At 38.4% G+C, this 22,268-nt stretch overlaps 1 protein-coding gene across 4 annotated transcripts; it reads right to left on the minus strand.

Annotated features, from left to right (window-relative positions):
- Positions 1 to 241: 241 nt before the first annotated feature.
- On the minus strand, positions 242 to 22,108 carry brat1 (BRCA1-associated ATM activator 1). 4 transcript variants are annotated; one of them, XM_055651113.1, is made up of 15 exons: positions 21,977 to 22,108; positions 18,938 to 19,064; positions 18,505 to 18,652; positions 17,257 to 17,408; positions 14,912 to 15,059; positions 13,534 to 13,954; positions 12,376 to 12,495; positions 7,263 to 7,357; positions 6,098 to 6,222; positions 5,215 to 5,401; positions 4,420 to 4,493; positions 4,032 to 4,137; positions 3,124 to 3,222; positions 2,455 to 2,633; positions 242 to 1,079 (listed from the first exon to the last, which is right to left on the minus strand). In XM_055651113.1, exons 3-15 carry the CDS (start codon positions 18,629 to 18,631, stop codon positions 396 to 398), a joined length of 2,517 nt encoding a protein of 838 aa, XP_055507088.1. In that variant the 5' UTR covers positions 18,632 to 18,652; positions 18,938 to 19,064; positions 21,977 to 22,108; the 3' UTR covers positions 242 to 395. The 4 variants fall into 4 exon arrangements, with proteins under 4 accessions (XP_055507088.1, XP_055507089.1, XP_055507091.1 ...); XM_055651114.1 differs by lacking the exon at positions 18,938 to 19,064 and having other exon boundaries at positions 21,977 to 22,098; XM_055651116.1 differs by lacking the exon at positions 21,977 to 22,108 and having other exon boundaries at positions 6,098 to 6,216.
- Between the last annotated feature and the right edge of the window lie 160 nt (positions 22,109 to 22,268).

Below are 22,268 nucleotides of genomic sequence, written 5' to 3' on the forward strand. Positions count from 1 at the left end.
AAAAAAAAAATCATGCAATACGATAATTGCAATGCTTTAAAAAAGCTGTTCAAAAACACTAGCTCAAGAGAAGATTTTACATTTACAATAAGCATATGAATTGCAGTGGAAAGGTGATCCATCACTTCACTTTTTGTACAACTTTAACTGCAGAAAAGAAAACATCTACCCAGCCATCTTTTAGACACACAAAATGCAAGAGTTTCTTTGGTGAAAAAAAAACAAACTAAATTACAATCAAACCAGGGTTAGAAAAAGGAGTTTATTTAATTTCAATTGCAATCATAAGAAAATACATTTGTTGACTAAGCGGGATCTTCAAGTTCGGTTGATAAAGGTTGATTTATATGAATGTTACATATTTAGCATTCCACATTTTTACAACGAATGGCAGATTAGTAGCAGTCTGCATCATTTTCCTCAGAGTTCTCAGCAGCTGCCAGTATATCTTGGAGCAGAGATCGAAGACTGGTCTCAATATGATCACTGCTACATGTGAGGTGCTGGTGCTGATATTCCAAGTCCAGTGTTATCAAAACTTCCATGACATCCTCCACATTTTTCAAATTTAGGTGATTATCAGAAAGCCAGCTGTGGAAACTTTCACTGTTTGGTTTGTATCCATTCAGATTCTTGACATTTTCAATGCTGTCAGCACGTGAAGCAGTCGTTTTTAGTTTCATTAGTATCTTGCATGCTTCCTGAGCCACTGGTCTATCACAATCCCATAAAGCGTGAAATAAGATATCAAAAATTCCCGTATCACAGAGGTTCTGCAGAAAACATCTCACCTGCGTTGACCTTATGTTATTTGGCAATGCATCAGCGTACGAGTTTATTGATTTGAATGGTGACCCATCTATGAAAGCTTCTGCCAGTTCCAGACTATACATTTTGACCTCCCAATCCAAATCATAGCCCCCGATCTTCAAAACAACAGGAACCACATCCGCCAATTCACACGAGCTGAGCTTGTGGCTATTTTTTGCCCAATCGGCGAACACTTTAACCACAGCCCTCCTCGGGAACCCTTCCGTATCTTGGTTCAAAATGTCCAACAAACTGGAAAGAATAATCTTCTGGAAGGGAAAAAAAAATTGTATTTATTTGTTTTTTTAAATGTTCTCTGTGCCAGAAATTAATGAGGCAAATCTCTTTGTGCAAACATTGAGTGCTTACATCAAAATAGCCTAAGATACAAATATACAATTTTAATTAATATTGAACAGTGAATACAATCTTCAGTTTTATTCTGCCGTTTATAGCACCAAATAATACAAGAAAGTAAAAAGCAGCATCTCTGGAGAAAAGACACGGGTGATGTTTTGTCACCTAGCCTTTTTCTTCAGAGATGCTGCCTGACCCGCTGAGTTGCTCCAGTACTTTGTGCCCATCTTCGGAATAAACCAGCATCTGCAGCTCCTTCCTAAATATTTGGTGTGATGTTTGGTGGACTGTGTGGTGTGGGAGGACCCGTTGCTCCTCCCGTGCAGCAGCTGGCGTTGCACAGGACAAAGGGAGATGTTTTGTACATAGTTTATCCTGCCTGTAGACAGTGTGTGTGCAGCCATTTTGAGTTGTCTTGTTGCCAGCATTGAGTAAAGAATTAAAGACTTCTGTTGTAAATTAAAGACTCTCAAGTTTTGTGCAGACCTAGAAAACGAACACGAAATTTTGGTTCCAGTTATTCAAGTGATGTGGAATTTTCATATCAAATATTTGTGGCTTAAACAGCAGTTGCCATGATTTTGACAAGCTGTTGCAAAATGTTGGGGTTGTATCTGTTTCTAGGAACCAGCATCAATATGGGAAGCACCATGCTATTCATATTTTGTTCCTTTTTCTCTAAAAACTGCGAAGGTCCCCAAAAGCCCATTCAAAACGAAACCCCCATGAATTTGCACATATTTCAATTTAGTGTCTTATGGTTTGAGGATCAGATACAGATTGGAGGCCACTTTATTCAACACCTCTGTTCAATCTCTAAATGTGACCCAAACCTACAGTTAACTGCAACTCAAATTCTTTGTCCTATTGTTACACTGACCTGTCTTCAGAATCATATCTCATTCCAGTTAGGCTCAACGTAAGTTTAAGGGATGGCACCTCATCACGAAGAAAGCTCTCTGTCTAAATATTCTGATATTAGTAGATAAATGCAGAAATAAAGTACCTCCCAGCTGCTTCCCAAGTAAATGGAACATAACACAACTGCCAAAGGACGCAAAGTGCTGGAGTAACTCAGCAGGTCAGGCAATCCCTCTGGAGAACTCGTCTGAGTTACTCCAGCCCTTTGTGTCCTTTTTTGTATTAACCAGCTTCTGCAGTTCCTTGTTGCTATGCAACCAAATCTCAATGCTGGTGGCAACCTCAAGTCTAGAACATCTGAAAAAAAATTATTAATGTAACTAAAACATGGGTGCAGATAAAATGTAATTCAAAAATCGGACCCACCTTCTCTTCCATTAAATTCTTCTCATTTGATAAAGTTTGCCAATTGGGAGAGAGGTAGTCCATCTTTCCCAGTGCAATAATGCTACTTGCACGGACATAACTTTCAGGATCTGAAAGCAGCTCCAAAACAAGATGAGGAAGTCCACTGGTCCCAATTAACAGGCAGAAACTCTGAATTTCTGAAATAAATATAAAAACACCAAAGATCAAAGTTCAGTACAAATGAGTAAACTCTACCACTGATAATATTTATCTTAGTAAGATCTACAAACATTTCAGCCTGTTGTTCGACACTCGAACATTATAATTAAGAAAATGGTTACACCGGGTTAATCTCAACTCATCCTTAAATGTGATCACAAGATGAGAACTTGGTTAAAGATCACATTTCTGAAAGGATCTTGCTAAAGGGAGACTCATCATTATGCAGACAACAGCAAGTTAATCAAGGTTTCGGCCCGAAACGTTGCCTATTTCCTTCGCTCCATAGATGCTGCTGCACCCGCTGAGTTTCTCCAGCTTTTCTGTGTAACCAGCAAGTTAATCAACACCTATGACTTGACTACTAACTGGCTGATCTGCTATTTATTAGATAAACAAATGTTACTTTTGTTGAGTTAATGGTACTTTTATCTGGAAAATATCTTCCATTTGAAAGACAGCTAATACCTTTAAACTGGAAACACAGTTCGCCAAGAAATTCAACTGTGGAGTCACGAATCTCCCAATGAACATCAAACAGTCTTTTCTTTATTATTGATATGAAGTCTGTAGATATAGTGAAGAAAGATGGATATTAATTCAAGATTTGTCAAAATATGCAACCAAAATAAACCATGACAGCTTTGGAAACTTCAGCTGGGTTATGTGAAATAGCTCCATACCATATACAAACAAAATTTCTGCACCATCATTAAGGGAGCGAATATTTAATGCAAAAGCATGTTGTGCTATTTATAGTCTCCTTAAATCTTCTAAAATATAAAGGACCATACAAGCTCTCAATTGTGCATTGTTTTGGTACAATAGGACACAGCATTAGAAATGAGACCCAGGTCTGTTTAATGAAATCAGCAACACAAACCATTGAACTATTAAGTTCTACCTTTGACATTAGGTTCTTCTATCTAACTGTCCTGAACCTGTGATACCATTCCCCAGCTGCCAGGAACATTTCTAAATCTTATTCAAATTTTACATTTTCCTTAATAAGCATAAGATTTGAATTATCAGCCTGTATTCTATTTTACAAATGTTAAGGTTTACAAATACACAGAATTTTGAGGATTAAAGCCAATAGAAACTAAATTGCTGTTTTGTATTTTCAGTGATTGTAAAAATAGTTTATTGTAAAAGATTGAGCGCTGGTATATTCAAGAGGAATATTATTTTAATATATAAATAAAATCATAACAATGTAACTGGACATAAAATTCTGGTCCATAATTCCCATTAATTTGTTGCATAGAAATTTCTGATATAGTATTGCTCAAATTTCATTTATAAATAAAGCTTAGGTGGCAACAAAAGTCAAAATGCTATCTAAAATACAGCCACAATAAATAACATTTTCCTACCTCCATGAATAAACTCTTGCAATTTATTTTCAAACACGGCAGAATCTGCAACTTTAATACAGCATAACATCCACTGAAGTAAAGCTTGGAGAGTCTTCTTCAAAACCTAAACATTACACATTTGATAAATTACCTAACGTTTTACACACGATACTTAGTTTAACTACAATTGGTACGATTGCATAGAGGAGCATACTACAGTGCCCTCCATAATGTTTGGGACAAAGACCTATCATTTATCTATTTGCCTCTGTACTCCACAATTTGAGATTTGTAATAGAGAAAAAAAATCACATGTGGTTAAAGTGCACATTGTCAGATTTTATTCATGAATAAACAGATTTACACTGAAATATTATGGTACAGGATACAATAAGGTAATACTCACTGTACAGTCTGTATCTGGGTTTCTGACATAATCAAGGAGAAGGTTTAATGCATTCTCGACTTCCTTGACTTCCCCTGTAATTAAATATGTTTTTTTTCAACAATAATTCAATCTATCTCGACACCATAGAAGTTAACAATACTATAATTCCAAAATACACAGCAACAAATGCACGCTCCTGAACAGAAGTCTGTTCAGGAAGTGGATTCGGGGAATAGTTTATGCAAACAATTAGTAGGGGTTTGTTGGCAGGGTGATGTGGAAGAGAATGGAGGAATGTACTATGTTTGCAATAAGAAAATAATTACTCTCATGATACTTAACAAAAGTTCCAATAAAACATAATTTAAACTTTGCTGATAAATCTTCAAGGAAATATAACTTCTAACCTAACATCTTGTACATCAAGTTATTGATAAATCCACAGAGCAATTTAGAATCATTGTTTACTTAATAAACACCAATAACTTTCTTTGTAAGATAGCAACTTTAGCACAGTCAAATATCCCAAAGTATTTTCCGAAGATAAATAATATTGACATAGAAAATCATTTCAACATATTATATGTTTTCTTTCTGCATGCTAAGCTACCACTGTTATTAAGATAATAAGAAATCATTATATAAAAACATTTATAGTCCTTCGGCTCTCAAATAGCAGCACATGGATTTTGCTGAACTTGGCATGACCAACATTTGGAGTTTCTAAAGGTGTAATCAGGAAGAGATACAAATTTGAACTAGAAACAGTCATGTTAGAGGCAAAGAATACTTCAATGTTGTTTCTTTTCATACCTGTCCATTGCACGATTGCACCAATAACATCTATCCCTGCTCTCTGAACCTTGATGCATCCGATCAAATGTCTGCCAATTTTGATACCAGCTGAAGTGGTGGGAACAGCTGTGCCAATACACAACTGTAGGATAGTTAGCACCGAGTTAATCAAGCCTTGATATGACAAATCTTTCACCTGGGAGGGCTGAATCAAAAATAAAATGTAAAATGTTGATTTATTTTACAAATTGTTTGATAAAATTAATTTATATTAACTTCTTTGTAATTCACTATATCAATTCTTGGTTGTTCACTATAATGTGCGTCTCCATAACACAAATTAGATATAATGTGATTGGTGATTTGGGGAACACTATCTGCATTAAGAAGGCCAAATTGATTGAAATTGACAAGCAATAGCTTCCATTGCCACCTGTGCAATGATACTCTATTAAATAATGTAACATGCAGTAACAAAAATAAACTTATTGCAATTGAAAATACTCCTACTTTTGAAAATCCTTTGTTTTTATAACAAAGTAACAAAAAACTTAAATAATAAATAACCTTGTTATTGCAAGTCTGAAACTCTCTAGCTACAAACCCCCTTTCCCTCATTGACACAATTGCCTTTATAATGCAATCTTCTGCAACACTTTGTTTCTATCGTGTTATAGCAGAACTAACTGTACATTAAAAAGCACCTTTGGAGAAATATGGAAATTTTCCGCAAGTTAAGACGACATGTTATTTTGTTCCTTACGATACAAAAATCAAAGATAAGAATAGGATTTCCTTTAACACCCATAAAATGTTCCATTTATACTCTTATTGATAATTGAGATTTCAAAGCTGAGAAGACATCAGTAATGATTAGTAGCACCACAACATAACTACTAACCATTTTTAAGAATTCAAAGAGATGCGAAAGTGTCTGACAGATCAAGCTGATGCAGGTTGATTTTTTGGAAAGATGTTGTTCAATATCAACCCTGTGATTTGAGCCTTCATCCAGCACAACTGGAACTAAACAGATTATTTCAGTGTTAAAGAACATCGCTTTTGTTTAACGCAGATAATATTGACAAACTGTTAACCAAAATGGAGATTTTTTTTTGTAGGTGTAACTATGGTTTCACATTGTTACTTTTGGAAGAGCACAAGTTAACAAATTGAGATATCAAATGTTTCTCTGAAGTGGAAAACACACATCTTTTCTTTGACTACTTGATCAGGACTGGGCCTATTCTACTCAGGATGTGAAGAACCTCATTAATTCTGTATTTCCTAGCGGATGAAGTTTCAGCTGTACACTTTTCACTACTTAGTTATTTTCATAAAGTAAGAAACAACCATGATTACAACTTCTAAAAAGTTAAAATTTACACCCCATTAGATGCCACTCTGATCTGACACTAATCTCCCTTTGAGTTTCAACATTTCCATCTCTCACCCTCTCTCAACTCCATATATTCAGCAACAGGAAGAATATCCCACCAACTCCATTTCACCAGTTACCCACAGCTTAGGTGTTGACTGATACCTTTAGGCTTTAGCTACAATTTTGTGGTACTCTCTGGTTACGACAAGTTGCAAAAGTCTAAAAGAAGTGGTGTGTTTTGCTGCTTTTATGGTTTCTGTAAAAAGCCGGTGCTCCTGACAATATGCTTGAAAATTTTCTTTGGAATGGAACAGGTCAAAGAACAAGGAATTTGTCAGAGCAGAAGTGGTGAGCATATGTATGATGTCTTCCAGTGACGGCAGATTTATGTTCTATGGAGCCATAAACTCCTCTGGGATGATGCCTCAGTAAACGTCTGGAGATCATTTTAATTACTCACTATGATGTGCTACAAGCCCCTCTGCTGCAATGAAAGGTGCAATAATGGGCCGTTGGCAATGCATAACAGCTGGGTTCATAAGGGTGGGAATTGATAGCTCACCACTGTTTCCACAAGAGAATAGCTGGGCATTATGCTAGACACCTTTCTTGCTCCACAATACAAAACACAGGCTTTCTGGCAGGTTTCCTCACACATTTCTCTGCAGTTTACATCTTAAAATACCTGCAGCATCCTTGGGTTGTGCAGAAGTCATGTTAAAGATGTAATTCAGTGGCTGGAACATTGTTGTCATGGCCTGCATCCTCAGTGGCTGTGGACTGTAAAAAAATGCATTCAAAGGAGCTGCTGAAACAGGAGGTATGTAGCACAGTTAGCATTAATGCTAGTAAGAGCCATCTTCATGCTACATTCAAATGTAAGTTACAAGCAGTCATTATTTTTTTAAACTACAACATCAGCTGTATAAAGAAACAGTGCTGTTTGCAAAGGAAACAGCTCATCGTGGGAGGTCATTTAAGAAACATAGTTTGGAAAATGGCAACGCTTGATCTTTCAATGGATACATGCATTCAATATTTATTGTATTAGGACAAATATTACATGACCATGAAATATTTTTATATGGATTAGCCAAATATACAGACAACATAGCTATATCAAAACTGCAGATATGACTACACAGAGAAGGGAAGGTGGCAACTATCAATACTGAGAAACAATAGCATCTAGACATTAGAACCAAACATTATACATCTTCAGTGGAAGACAAAAATGCTGGAGAAACTCAGCGGGTGAGGCAGCATCTATGGAGCGAAGGAAATAGGCAACGTTTCAGGCCGAAGACTGATGTGAGGGTGGGGTGGGAAGAAGAAAGGAAGAGGAGGAGCCAGTGGGCTGAGGGAGAGCAGAGAAGGGGAGGAGAAAGTAAGGACTACCTGAAATAAGATAAGTCAATGTTCATATCGCTGGGGTGCAAACTGCCCAAGCGAAATATGAGGTGCTGCTCCTCCAATTTGCAGTGGTCCTCACTCTGGCCATGGAGGAGGCCCAGGACATAAAGGTCGGATTCGGAATGGGAGGGGGAGTTGAAATGCTGAGCCACCGGGAGATCAGGTTGGTTATTGCGAACGGAGCGGAGGTGTTCGGCGAAGCGATCGCCAAGCCTACGTTTGGTCTCACCGATGTAGAGCAGCTGACATCTGGAGCAGCGGATGCAATAGATGAGGTTGGAGGAGGCTCAGGTGAACCTCTGCCGCACCTGGAAAGACTGCTTGGGTCCTTAAATGGAGTCAAGGGGGGAGGTAAAGGGGCAAGTGTAGCATTTCTTGCGGTTGCAAGGGAAAGTGCCTGTAGAGGGGGTGATTCAGGTGGGAAGGGATGAATTGACCAGGGAGTTATGGAGGGAGCGGTCTCTGCGGAAAGCAGACAGGGGAGGAGATGGGAAGATGTGGCGAGTGGTGGGGTCACGTTGGAGGTGGCGAAAATGACGGAGGATTATTTGTTGTACGTGACGGCTGGTAGACTGGAAGGTGAGGACAAGGGGGACTTGTCCCTTGTTACAAGTGGGGGGATGGGTAGTGAGAGTAGAGTCACGGGGTATAGAAGAGACCCCGGTGAGAGCCTCATCTATGGTAGAAGAGGGGAACCCTTGTTCCCTGTTAAATGAGGACATCTCCGATGCTCTGGTGTGGAACACCTCACCCTAGGTGCAGATGCAGCGTAGACAAATAAATTGAGAGTAGGGGATGGAGTCCTTACAGGAAGCAAGGTGGGAAGAAATGTAGTCCAGATAGCCATGGGTAGTGGGTTTATAGTGGATGTCGGTCAGGAGTCTATCACCTACGATAGAGATAGTGAGGTCAAGAAATGGTAGGGAAATGTCGGAAATGGTCCAGGTGTATTTGAGTGCCGGATGGAAGTTAGTGGTGAAATGGATGAAGTCAGTGAGTTGTGTGTGGGTGCAGGAGGTAGATATTTTGCACTATTGTGATAAAGAGAAAGGGGAGCTCTGTGTTTCCCAACTCAAAATGGGATTGAGAGGTGCGAGACAAGCATTTATCTCATTGAACACGGCCATCGTCATATGGTCTCTCAATCAATATTTGGGGGTTTTGTGCATCTGGAAAGCCACCCCTCACAATACTGTGGCAAAAGAAACATTTCCATTGCTTGGTTTTTGAATATTCAAAGTTGGTTTGTCACTTAAAAAATGTTCCCAATGTAAATGTATAATTCAATAGAATCAATGTTCACATCCAAAATATTGAGGCAAACTATGTATTGTGATTATCCAAACTAGATTTGATCACCTTAAATATCATTGGAACTAAAAATGAAAAAAAAAAATCAATATCTCTAGGGTTCGGAAACAGATTATAATATAAGATTTCCCTTGTGCATTTGTTTCTGCTTTGAAGGCTTTGCATCTCAGCAGACTTCAGATGGCTCTCTCAAGCACAACGCGCATAATTAAGAATAGCTTAGTAGCAGTTTATGCGGATCCTTTACAGACCGAGGCAATAGAAATAATGTTGGTGGAACAGAAAATGGCAGATAAATCAGACCAATAATACGTCCGTTTTCACAGAAGATAATACAGTGCCCTCCATAATGTTTGGAACAAAGACCCATAATTTATTTATTTGCCTCTGAACTCCACAATTTTAGATTTGTATAATAGTAAAAATTACATGTGGTTAAAGTGCACATTGTCAGTTTTTAATAAAGGCCATTTTTATACATTTTGGTTTCACCATGTAGAAATTACAGCAGCGTTTATATATAGTCATCTCCCACCCCATTTCAGGGCACCATAATGTTTGGGACACAGCAATGTCATGTAAATTAAAGTTGTCATGTTTAGTATTTTGTTGCATATCCTCCATACTTTGCTCTTGCCATCACTCTGATGTAAGTTAATCTTTGTTTCATCTGTCCACAAGACCTTTTTCCCAGAACTGTGGTTGCTCTTTTAAGTACTTCTTGTCAAACTGTAACCCAGCCATCCTATTTTTGCAGCAAACTGGTGGTTTGCATCTTGCAGTGTAGCCTCTGTATTTCTGTTCATGAAGTCTTCTGTGGACAGTGCTCATTGACATATCCACATGATTGTGTTTGTGATCTGTCGGACAAGTGTTTGTTCATTTTTCTTTATTATAGAAATAATTATTCTGTCATCAACTGTGGAGGTCTTTCTTAGCCTTCCAGTCCCTTTGTGATTAGTAAGCTCACCAGTGCTCTCTTTCTTCTTAATGATGTTCCAAACAGTTGATTTTGGTAAGCCTAAGGATTGGCTGATGTCTCTAACAGTTTTATTCTTGTTTCTCAGTCTCATAATGACTTTCATTGGCACAACTTTGGTCCTCATGTTGATAAACAGCAATAAAAGTCTCCAAAGGTGATGGAAAGACTGGAGGAACGATTAGGTGCTGAGAGCTCTCTTATACCTGCATTTAAACACACCTGAGCAATTACAAACACCTGTGAAGCCATGTGTCCCAAACATTACGGTGCTCTGAAATGGGGGGATTATGTATAAACACAGCTGTAATTTCTAGATGGCGAAACCAAAATGTATAAAAATACCCTTTAATAAAATTTGACAATGTGCACTTTAACCACATGTGATTTAAACAAAAATCAAATCTCAAATTGTGGACTACAGAGGCAAATAAATAAATGATGGGTCTATGTCACAAACATTATGGAGGGCGCTGTACGTAGTTGTGGACTGTGGGTCTAAAACAAATGAGCGCACATGGACATTTTTTTCTTACAGGCTTCACAGGATGTGTCGCCTGGACAAGTCAGAGAACCACATAATTGAAGCCTTAGTCAGCCCTCTGTAAAGCTACTATAGATTCACTTCTAGGCTAAGACGGCATTGGTGCAATAGCTTATATATATTTTAGGCTAATATGCAATTTCTTAATGTATCTTTGTAATTCTTTGTACTGTTTGATGTGTATATGGACCTGTGTCTGAAATAAAGCTTTAATAATAATAATAATAATAATAATAATAATTAAAATGCAAATTTCCTTGACCAGGGATGAGAGTCATGCATAGAAACATAGAAACATAGAAATTAGGTGCAGGAGTAGGCCATTCTGCCCTTCGAGCCTGCACCGCCATTCAATATGATCATGGCTGATCATCCAACTCAGTATCCCGTACCTGCCTTCTCTCCATACCCCCTGATCCCCTTAGCCACAAGGGCCACATCTAACTCCCTCTTAAATATAGCCAATGAACTGGCCTCAACTACCCTCTGTGGCAGAGAGTTCCAGAGATTCACCACTCTGTATGAAAAAAAGTTCTTCTCATCTCGGTTTTAAAGGATTTCCCCCTTATCCTTAAGCTGTGACCCCTTGTCCTGGACTTCCCTAACATCGGGAACAATCTGCCTGCATCTAGCCTGTCCAACCCCTTAAGAATTTTGTAAGTTTCTATAAGATCCCCTCTCAATCTCCTAAATTCTAGAGAGTATAAACCAAGTCTATCCAGTCTTTCTTCATAAGACAGTCCTGACATCCCAGGAATCAGTCTGGTGAACCGTCTCTGCACTCTCTCTATGGCAATAATGTCCTTCCTCAGATTTGGAGACCAAAAAGAGATAAGATAATGGTGATTCAGGATAGGAATTAGAAACATTTGGTCATGCTGAGGGCAGTAACTCTTTGAAATTCTGTAAATGGAGAACAAATTTGCAGATGCTGATAATCCCAAACTAATATAGAAAATGTTAGAAATGCTCAGGCAAATGGTTCTGTGGGGTGAGAATCAAAAGTGATGTTTCTGATATATTCTGATATCACATGCATGATGAAGAAAGAACATTGAGATAGAATGGATTTTCTCATCTACTGCTAAAGTCTATTCACTTCCAAAATACAAACTAAATCCCCTGAATGGAGTGGAAGTAATCTGATGTTGTTTATTATGCATTCTGAATGATAATTTTAATACATCAACAAGCGATGCAATAAATGACCCAAATCATTCATCAGAGATAATTTAGATTGGTAAAATGCTTGAATAGATTTTAATAAGGGAGCATATTCCATTTATTCAACCACATTTAAATAAAATTCAGGTCCCTGAAGGACAGCAATAGAACATGTTGTACTGTACTGCATCTTGAAAACTCAAAGATTCTTTCTATCAATATTCATAATGAATTATATTTGCACACAATTTAAAAATTGGGCCAAAGTACGATCTCAATAAAACTACTGGGGGGGAATGTTAGCTACATTTCATATGTTCGTATGTAGCTAAATACAATTATTATACTACTTCTGTGTAAAGAAAACAGGTACCTAAACATTCATACCAGTTCTGGAGCGTTAGGATCCCTGTTGCTAATGGCAATGCTTCAGCCTGATTCAGTGAGCTCAGTAAGATGCGAAGTAATTCCCAGGTCTTGGAGTGCAGTACTTCACATCTTGTACTTCTGCAAGATACATTGAAAACAATCCATCTTTTACTGCATGCAACATAAAGACAATTGCACATAAAGCCAATAGGTTATGCCACAATTATCAATAGGCTCTTCTTCTATTGCCATCCTCATGGTCTGCATCACTAAATTTAATCCAGGCAGTGCACATTTCCAGAGACATTACCAAGGGCAATGATTGTGAGGAACCAGTCAGCCTCCCCCGTTTTCTACCTCGCACACATCACACAATTGACAGCAATTCATCACCACTGAATACAAGCATATAAAAGCCATTGTGAATAAATAACCATACGATGGTTTTATCATATACATTGAAACTGATTAGCGACACAATATTTTTAAATTCAGTATCTAACATTTAAACCCCATTCAACCCCAGCAGAATAAATTACACAATTTTAATACCTGTATACTGTTCCTATTACCCTAAAAAATTCCAACCTTTTCTAAGCATTCATAATTTATTATCAATTGTTACAATGTTGCTAATTAATAAATATGCCCAGCCTAGTTTAATGATGCTAAACAAGTGAAGGAGCATACTCAATTAGACTCTCAATTGCTTCTGCGGCATCTTGAATCATTTTTGTAAATAAAGTATTTCCAACATTAATTGGAAAAGTTTACCTCAATATTTTTTGTTTTGGTCAACACTTTCAATTACTCAGTTTGTGCTTTACACCTCAAGATTGTAAAGTATAAGCACATATACGAAGACAATTTTGATTTAAGTGCCATCAAGTGGGATCACAACATGATGTGTGGCAGTACATCTTTATATTTTTCACTCTTGGGCAAGACAGCTGTTCGCAGATTTATTTGAGAGTAATATATTAGGTTCCAGACTTTACATCTGAAATTAACACAACTGAAACTGCAATAAATCCATCACACCTCAGTTCTGGTGGATTGCCAACAAAAATCTGCCATCATAGTGTAAAGCAAACATTTTAATCAGAATGCTATATGACAAATATTTGGAGACATAGAATATTAAGTAGGTCTTGCAAATAGCTTCTGGACTCTTACCTGGATACATTCAAGAGTAGTTCTGCCAAAGGCTGGCCAATTGTAGTCAGATCACCATTTAGAAGTAATTTTATACTTCCTTCTATCTTGAGCCACAGCGATGAAAAACAAACTGGACTGCAGGTTACAGAAATCTTCGATAGTAGCTTCAGGGACTGTTGAATGTTGGAAGTGATGTTGGATCTCAGAAACTTGTCAATGTGTTCAGTAATTGCACAGACACACTCAGACCAAACAGTTGAGTTCAGTTGAGTAACTGTACCAACTGCATCAGTTACTTCAATTTTGCTGCTAGTTTTCAATGTAGCAAATTCAGAATGTTGTAAAGTGAAAGATAAAATGTTTGCTAAAAGTTGACTTGCTGTTGAGGCCACAAAAATACTTGGATCGTTTTGAAGCCATATAATCTCAGAGATGCAGTCTGTTGGTACAAAGGGTAAGAAAATATAATCTATTGTTGAAATTCAGTGCACCTTTCTCTGATAAAACAGAAATAAAAGTTAATATAGGAAATGTTTTTAGTTAAATAAATTTACATTTTAGTCGGAAGATAATTTTGCTCCCACTGGCTTGTCTGCTTGTGCAAAGAACAATGAGCAATGTCAATTCAGGATAAAGACCTTTCATAATATCTGTCAATAATCAAGCAGATCGTATAGATAATCCTTTAGATCCTTTAGATAATGTTCCAGGTATCAGAATATTAAACCTTCTCTTAAGTGTTGTCAACAGATTTACACCTTTTGTTCGATAAGGACAAATAGTTTTTCCACGCAACTTCAAATGTACTCACTGGATGGTGGAAAAGTACATTGTGAAGAAGGCAACATAGGATCGAGTGGGTAAAGATCTGGCAAGTAGACTATAAAGTGGGAACATATGAAAATGTCTATTTTAGAAGGAAAATAATAAATAGACATATTATCTAAATTGTGAGAGATTGCAAAACTCTGATTGTGGATACAAAATGCTGGAGTAACTCAGTGGGACAGGCAGCATCTCTGGAGAGAAGGAATGGGTGATGTTTTGGGTCGAGACCCTTCTTCAGACTGAGTTACTCCAGCATTTTGTATCTACCGGATTTAAAGATCAGTCTCGACCCAAAACGTCACCCATTCCTTCTCTCCAGAGATGCTGTCTGTCCCACTGAGTTACTCCAGCATTTTGTATCTACCTTCAACTTAAACCAGCATCTGCAGTTCTTTTCTAATAAATAATTAATATTTAAATGCATTTCTTGTTGGTTTTTGAACTACATGAACATCCATGTATGAACTGATTTTTCCAGTGATCTCTATAGATGCTTAAAATAGAAAATGTTTATATTTTTGCATTATCGTTATCACCAGGCATAGGATTTACAGGAATGAGTGATTACCATGTTTACAGAGAAAGTGAATCAGAGCTTCGTGGTGCAGCATATTCTGGATACCCAAGAGCCATCCGCAGCGTACAGTTGCATCCTTCCATGCTTCTGTCTCAAAGTTTGCAGGATTCCCAAACAGACTGTTCATAATTCCATCAGCCTGGGGTAGCAAAAACACTGGAACTATAACATCACTTTAGGCAAACTATATATTAAAAAAAAAATTAACCCAAAGATAACCCTCTATGGGCTGGCTTTACTTCTTCAAATTAAATTTGATTTTACTACTTATACTCCAAGAGACTGTAATTTCAACTGAAATAAATTTAACAGTGCTGGAAATATTCAGCAGACTATTCAGCATCCGAGGAGAAAGAAACAGTCTCTCCATAGATACTCTCCTCACCTGCTGAGTATTCTTCCTTTTCCTGACTGCTTTCTCTGCTCTGTTGAATCCAATGGATGAAGACTTTATATTGTGGATAAAGTGAAATGATCAAATTCACACCCAAAACTGGATGATCTATAAACAGCACGAACGGGTCTCTCTCTTTCACCTGGAAGATGAGAGGAAGACCTGTTCGTAGTGTATATGGTGCAGTCAGATCTGGCTGTGAATTTGGCAGTTGGATTTCAGGGAGCAGAGACTTTGACTGGACCACGGAGAGCAGTTAAGGTAAGAGTGAATACTGATCTGGAAGACTAGGTTGATCACATTGGTAGTTGCAGAAATGGTGGAGAAGTCGAGTGGATTATCATTGATCACGTCTTTCTGCTTCCATGCTTTAACTGAATTTATATACCGCATAACCCTCCCAACCCTACTATAGAACAAAATATCTTAGCTCAAGATCTCTGATGCTAAGTTTCAACATCTAAAATTCTCATCTATTGTTTCTCTATATCGATGGTGCCATGATTCCCTTTATGTGGAAAGGCTACATTGGGTGTGGATGGAGGGAAAAAGGAGAGTCAATGGAGAGCAAATGTGGAGACAAATACATGATCAACAATGGGCCCATGCATAATTGAGAAGATGGGATTAGTGCATTCACATGATAAAGTACATGATGACAATGAAAAGAAGCACTGGAGTTTATATGGAAAGAAGGAATTAAGAATGAAAGGAGTACATCACAGAATACTTGCTACTTCAGATACCAACTTGACCACAATTTAATCAAATTAATGAATATGCCCTTTCGCACACAAATCAATAATCTAAAGCACTGCTTATTTTATAGTATGGTAATTTACCAGACTGCGTTCTGATTGTATAATTAAGGTGGGTAGTGCAACACATAATGAATAGAAATGCAAGAACTAAGATGGAGTTTACTGCAGTTCAAAATGTTACAAATATTAGAAAAGTGGAGAATTAAAACAGAAAATACTGGAACTACATAGCAGGCTAACAAGTAAAGATGGATTCAAAACCTAAATATTTAAGGTGTACCATTTCTCAGAAACTATATCCATACAAAATATCCACTTGGCATTTCTCTTTTCAATTGTCATGAAGCCGCTGTGTTTTTGCAACATTTTATACTCTTACTTTACATTTCCAAACATGTTATTATGATTCTTTCTTTTAAATTAGGGGATCTCTATAAATACCAAATAATGGTTAGATTTGATTCTCAAGGAAACTACCTTTCTTCAAATAAAAACATCAGAAGGATGAAAATTAAATATTTTTGGTAATGTTGCAGCAGTACAAACATTGGTTAGGCTGCGCTGGAGTTGGTGTGCAGTACTGGTCGCCGCATGCACTACAGGAAGGACCTGATAGCATTAGAATGCATGCAGAAGGTTACCAGGACATTGCCTGGAAAGGAGGGTTATATTTACAAGTAGAGGTTGGATAGTGTTGGTTTGTTCCAACTGGAGCATAGGAGGCAGGGGGTTCACCTTACAGATATTTATAAAGTTATTAAGGGTAACTATACGGTTGGTAGTCCGAGTCATTTTTAAAGGGTCTGGGAATCTAGAGCTAGAATACATAGGTTTAAGGAGAAAGGGAAGAAATGTAAAGGAAATCTGTGGGGCAAGTTTTTCCACAGGGGAGGTGGTAGAGAAACAAAAATTACAATGTTTAAATGAACCAAATGCAGGCAGGTGGGACTAGGGTAGATGGGGTATGTTGGTTGGTGTGGGCAAGTTGGGCCAAAGGGCCCGTTTCCACTCTGTATAACTCTATGACTGTCTAAAAAACATTCTGGCCAAGTGCTTGGAAAAGAATAGACCTAATACAGGTGAATGGGATTTGCATAGATCGGCATCATGGTCAGCATGGACCACTGGATTCAACTGTTTGTTTCTGTGCTGTCCAGGTCATTGACTCTGTGATTACTTACCTCCAGTTTACAGAAATGATCTTCAGAAGCTGCGAGTAGTCCTGTCAGTCGCATAATGAATGACAAGATGCTTGGATTAAGGTCCTTCTGCTTGGAAGCATTTACAATATTTATCAGACATGGAATCTTCTGCAAGATACAGAGCTCCGTTTCTGAAGAAAGCACAGAAAAGAAAAATAAATAAAACCTTGAAATGAAATTCTTAGTTATTATCACCATTATCACAAGGTATTTGCCTTTCCTTTTTTAAATATTAATATTAGTCCTATTTGTTTCCTCATCCATTTTTCTAATTTCAACATCTTACAAAGATTCATTTTTTGGGGCACTGATCACTCTCTAGTTCTATACCATGATAGTGTTTGTTCACATTTAATTTAGTTTAGAGATAGTTTAGTTTAGTTTTTAGATTTAGTTTAGTCTAGAAATACAACATGGCAACAGGCCATTTGGCCCATCGAGTCCACACTGACCATTGATCACCCGTTCACACTAGTTCTATGTTATCCCACTTTCTCACCCACTCCCTACATATTGGCGGCAATTTACAGAGGCCAATTAATCTACAAACTTGCACATCTTTGAGATATAGGAGTAAACCAGAGCACCCAGAGGAAATTCACAGTGTCAAACAAGGTCATGACCTAGCTGTAATCAGCTTACTCAGCACTGGCTAAGGATCAAGCTTAAAAGACAGTTTGTGGCTTTGCCACTATCTTCCACAGCTGTACAAGTGACATATTTGGATTCCTGGCTGGGAAATCTTAGTTTAGATTACTTTCAGGTAATATTTTCATTTTTCTGCTCCTTGGTCCCCAGCAGCACTGTTTCTGATATTATACAGAACAAATGAACCTCGAGCACCAATACCTTTAAATACTCATTGCTTATTGTCTTACCTTACCGTGATAATACTCCTCTAAAGGCAAATTACATGTTTTTGACTCGAGTTGAAAAATAGAGGGAGTATTATCCAGGGAACAGATAAATGGAAATGTCAAGTGAAAGTATACAAAACTAAGATCACCTTGCCAGGAGTCCAAATTGTTATTTTGCAATTATTTTATGTTTCTGGCAATAAGAATAGATTATTCAACAAAGATACATGTTCCTTAATGAAAGGCAAGTAGATCTTAGCAAAAATCTTTCTGAAAGTTAATCAAATTTTTCATTCTCAACTCCGTTCCCATAACCATTTCTTTCATGCTGCCCAAGATTACCAGCTTAAATAAAATGATCACAAATTACCATTTCCTGTTATTGCTTGGAAACAGTCAAGTAGCTTCTCCAAACAAGTATCATCAACAACGGACTTTCTGGAGTCTCCCAACACAGCACAAACACGGGGCAGCAGTTCTGCATAGTCGTTTTCCATTGTGCAACTCCTTGAAAATCTCTGGGGAAAAAAAATAAAAATGTGCTTTTGCTGGCCATGCGCCTTCCCAAGAATGTCTCTAACAGGTTGTAGATTGTTAATTGTCCCATTACAATTGGCTTCCACCTACTTAGCACGTTTATATACAAAAATCTTAAACTAAGATTTTTACACATGTAGGCTGCTATTGTCTGCCACTAATTTCAGGCTACTATTTTACTGGCTATCAAAGATTTTAGATATTTAACACGTTAATCTCACATTTATCCACAGTAAACTGCATCTGCCCTGCATTTGCCCACTCACCCAAGTCGCCCTGCATTCTCATAGCATCCTCCTCACAGTTCACACTGTCACCCAGCTTTGTGTCGTTTGCCGGCTTAAATTCTTGAAATCGCTCCCTTACAACACTGTGTGATAATCTGTACCAGGACTGGAACAGTTAAGATGGGTTACAATTTTATCTTTGCATCAATGCCCAGAACTAAAAAAAAAAGGAAAATTTGACTATGAAACTGTTTGAGGAGTTTGAACAAATGAATGAGGGGTACTCTTTATTGAGGCTTGATATCAGCTTGCTCAATGCACACAAAAAGACAATAACCAGAGTTCTTAATTGATTCAAATTTGTAAAGGCAGATGCAATGCAGTTCCAAACAAAAATTGAAAAACCCAACACTCGAGAAGATAAAGGCAGCAAAGTTGGTTTCAATTGGTGCACGGATTGCACGCCGAGGCAAAGGAGTGCATTTTTTGGTACGGCTGTATGGTAATTTGCATATCAGTGTACCTTAATTGGTGTATGTGACAATAAAAGACCTTTGAAACCTTTGAACTTGCCAATATTTTAGGATGCATCTAAGGATAAAATGTTATGTGACATATCTAGCACATGTGTACAAATATATGAAAGTGATTGATGAGGTTGCCATCGGAGGACCTTAATTCCAAATGTTATATACACATTTCATGAGAACGTCTGTAAGACAGTTTTTGTATTATTCAGTAACCATTTTTTTTTAAAGTACAAGATTTGCTTCAAACACTTGTTACAGATAGTATCGCAAGGTCCTCTAAATAATGTTAACTATTCAAACAATCTGGTAGATGTAAAGCTCATCTGGCTCACTAATGCTTTTCAGGAAATGAAATCTGTCATTCATTTCAGGCCGAAGAGACACAAAAAGCTGGAGCAACTCAGCAACATCTCTGGAGAGAAGGGCGATGTTTTGAGTCGAGACCCTTCTTCAGACTATTAGATACATCAGGCCAACCAGTGTGATTGACTTAACTGTCTCAGATGTAGAAAATAGAAAATAGGTGCAGGCGGAGGCCATTCGGCCCTTCGAGCCAGCACTGCCATTCATTGTGATCATGGCTGATCGTCCCCTATCAATAACCCGAGCCTGCCTTCTCCCCATAACCCTTGACTCCACTAGCCCCATGAGCTTTATCTAACTCTCTCTTAATTCACGTGGTCCGCCCTGATTCGACGAATGCAATCAACCCGGCGTGCACAATCAAATAAGATCAAATAGAACAAGTTGTCCTACAGCTTTCGGCTGTGCACGCCATACGTAGGTATGTTACAAAACCTACCTGAATCGCCATTGGGAATCTGCCCACAGCCAGGTCCGCGTTTTGGCGCTGTTTGGAGGGGGCGGGTTTAAAACGCGATTTTTACTAGGCTGTACTAATCGCAGATGTTCAGCCTAGTAAATCATTAACGAAAAATCGCTGCAAGACCCGGTCGCAAAAGGTATTATTAGTTTTATAGGCCTCGATAATATAGTTATAATAGTTTAAAATTACTCTCTGATTCCGCAACATCTCGCAGCCCCAGGGTTTTATAAAGCAAACAATTAAAGGTATGTACCTTATTTTTACATTAAATGGGGCATATATATAACCCTATATATCAAGTTATCTATAGCGAATAGTTCATTTTGGGCTTTTTATATCCCGCAGTATTTTTCTCGGCATTTGAGGGCACTAATCCAGCGCGCTGTCAACATTCTAAACCAGCGCGTTCCACATGAACCCACTAGAAAGCCGATTTAAATGGGCATTTATTTACAGCAATTGAACACTAAATTCCTTCCATTTGGCCTATAAATTAATGTAAATTAGATATAAAAATCATGTTATATTGTGAATTATTTGTGAATAATCTTTGGACACTTAGGCTATTTAAAAATGTTAATCTTTCCTTAAGAAATGGGCCTTTGATTATCCAAGATCACAGCTTTTTTGTAATGTCCATTGAAAATCAATAGGGAACAAGATGCTAATTTCCGAGTATGAAAATGGCCATAACTTTTTTAATACTTGAGATATGAAAGTGAATTTTGTGTCAAATTAAACTTATTGTTATGCTTTATCTGATGGGATAAATTGCAGACTTGATTTTTAAAATCTCAAAATTATGTAACATTGCTACCATACGTAAGAAGAATAAGACCAGAAATACTAAAGTTGCCAGCAACACTCACATTCTACAATTTTCCAAAAAAAGTATGCCATTCCAATGACATGCAGAATAACCCAGGTTGTGAACAAATTGATGCTTTTTTTTACTACAAAGAAGCTCAGCTTGTGTTCAGGGACCATCTCAGCATAAAAGGTGTCACTAATAAATCAAATAGAAAATTTAGGAAGGATTTCATTTACCCAGAGAATAATGACTACCACAATTGAGATGGATTGAGATGGAGATGCACAACAACAACAACAACAACCCCTTCGACCACCGTAAAGCATCAAGCACGCATCTATATTAATCTTCAGCAAAAGACAAAATGCTGGAGGAAATCAGTGGTTCAGGATCTGAGGAGAGAATGGACAGGTGCGTTTCAGTTCGGGACCCCTTCTTCAGACTATATTAAATCTTCAATCTGAAGAAAACACCGAAGATAGACACAAAAAGGTGGAGTAACTCCGCGGCTCAAGCAACATCTCTGGAGAAAAGGAATAGGTGACGTTTCGGGTCGAGACCCTTCTTCAGACCGGACTCAACACTAGAACTTTAACCCCGTCTCCTCACGGTATGCCTACTTTGAAGAAGTTCTCCTCCTCCCTCCGAAAAGTCTATTTCTTTTGCTCCATAGATGCTGCCGCACCCGCTGAATTTCTCCAGCAATTTTGTCTACCTTAGAACTTTAACCCCGCTCCACGAAGCCCGCCGGCGGGGAGAGTGGGGGGGGGGAAGAGGGGTAGGAGGCACATTTTGGAAGTTTATTTGATATTTAGGGAGAGTCCGAGCGCCCCGCTACCATCACCGTGTTCCCCTCACACAGTGTGAGTTACCGGCTACCCCCCGCCCCCGCTGTCACCGTGTCCCCTTACTGTGTGAGGTACAGGCGGCTCCAGCCCGCTGTCACGGTGTGAGGTACAGGCGGCTCCAGCCCGATGTCACGGTGTGAGGTACACGCGACTCCAGCCCGCTGTCACGGTGTGAGGTACACGCGACTCCAGCCCGATGTCACGGTGTGAGGTACACGCGACTCCAGCCCGCCATCACTGGCCGCGCTACATGGCCTCCCGCAGACCGTGCCACAGTTGCAGGAGGGAGGGGGGGGGGGGGGGGGGGACGGGGGGACAACTCCATCATCACGGATCCCCGGGAAATAAATCAATC

This window comes from Leucoraja erinacea, chromosome 20, assembly GCF_028641065.1.
Source record: "Leucoraja erinacea ecotype New England chromosome 20, Leri_hhj_1, whole genome shotgun sequence".
Classification (NCBI taxonomy): Eukaryota; Metazoa; Chordata; class Chondrichthyes; order Rajiformes; family Rajidae; genus Leucoraja; species Leucoraja erinaceus.

Coding starts and splice junctions, on each gene's coding strand:
- brat1 (XM_055651113.1), bottom strand. CDS start 18,631: ATGGAAAACGACTATGCAGAACTGCTGCCCCGTGTTTGTGCTGTGTTG. Junction 13,955..14,911: donor TCACTTTCTCTGTAAACATG/GTAATCACTCAT, acceptor TTGTACCAACAG/ACTGCATCTCTGAGATTATA. Junction 3,223..4,031: donor GCAAGAGTTTATTCATGGAG/GTAGGAAAATGT, acceptor CTATATCTACAG/ACTTCATATCAATAATAAAG.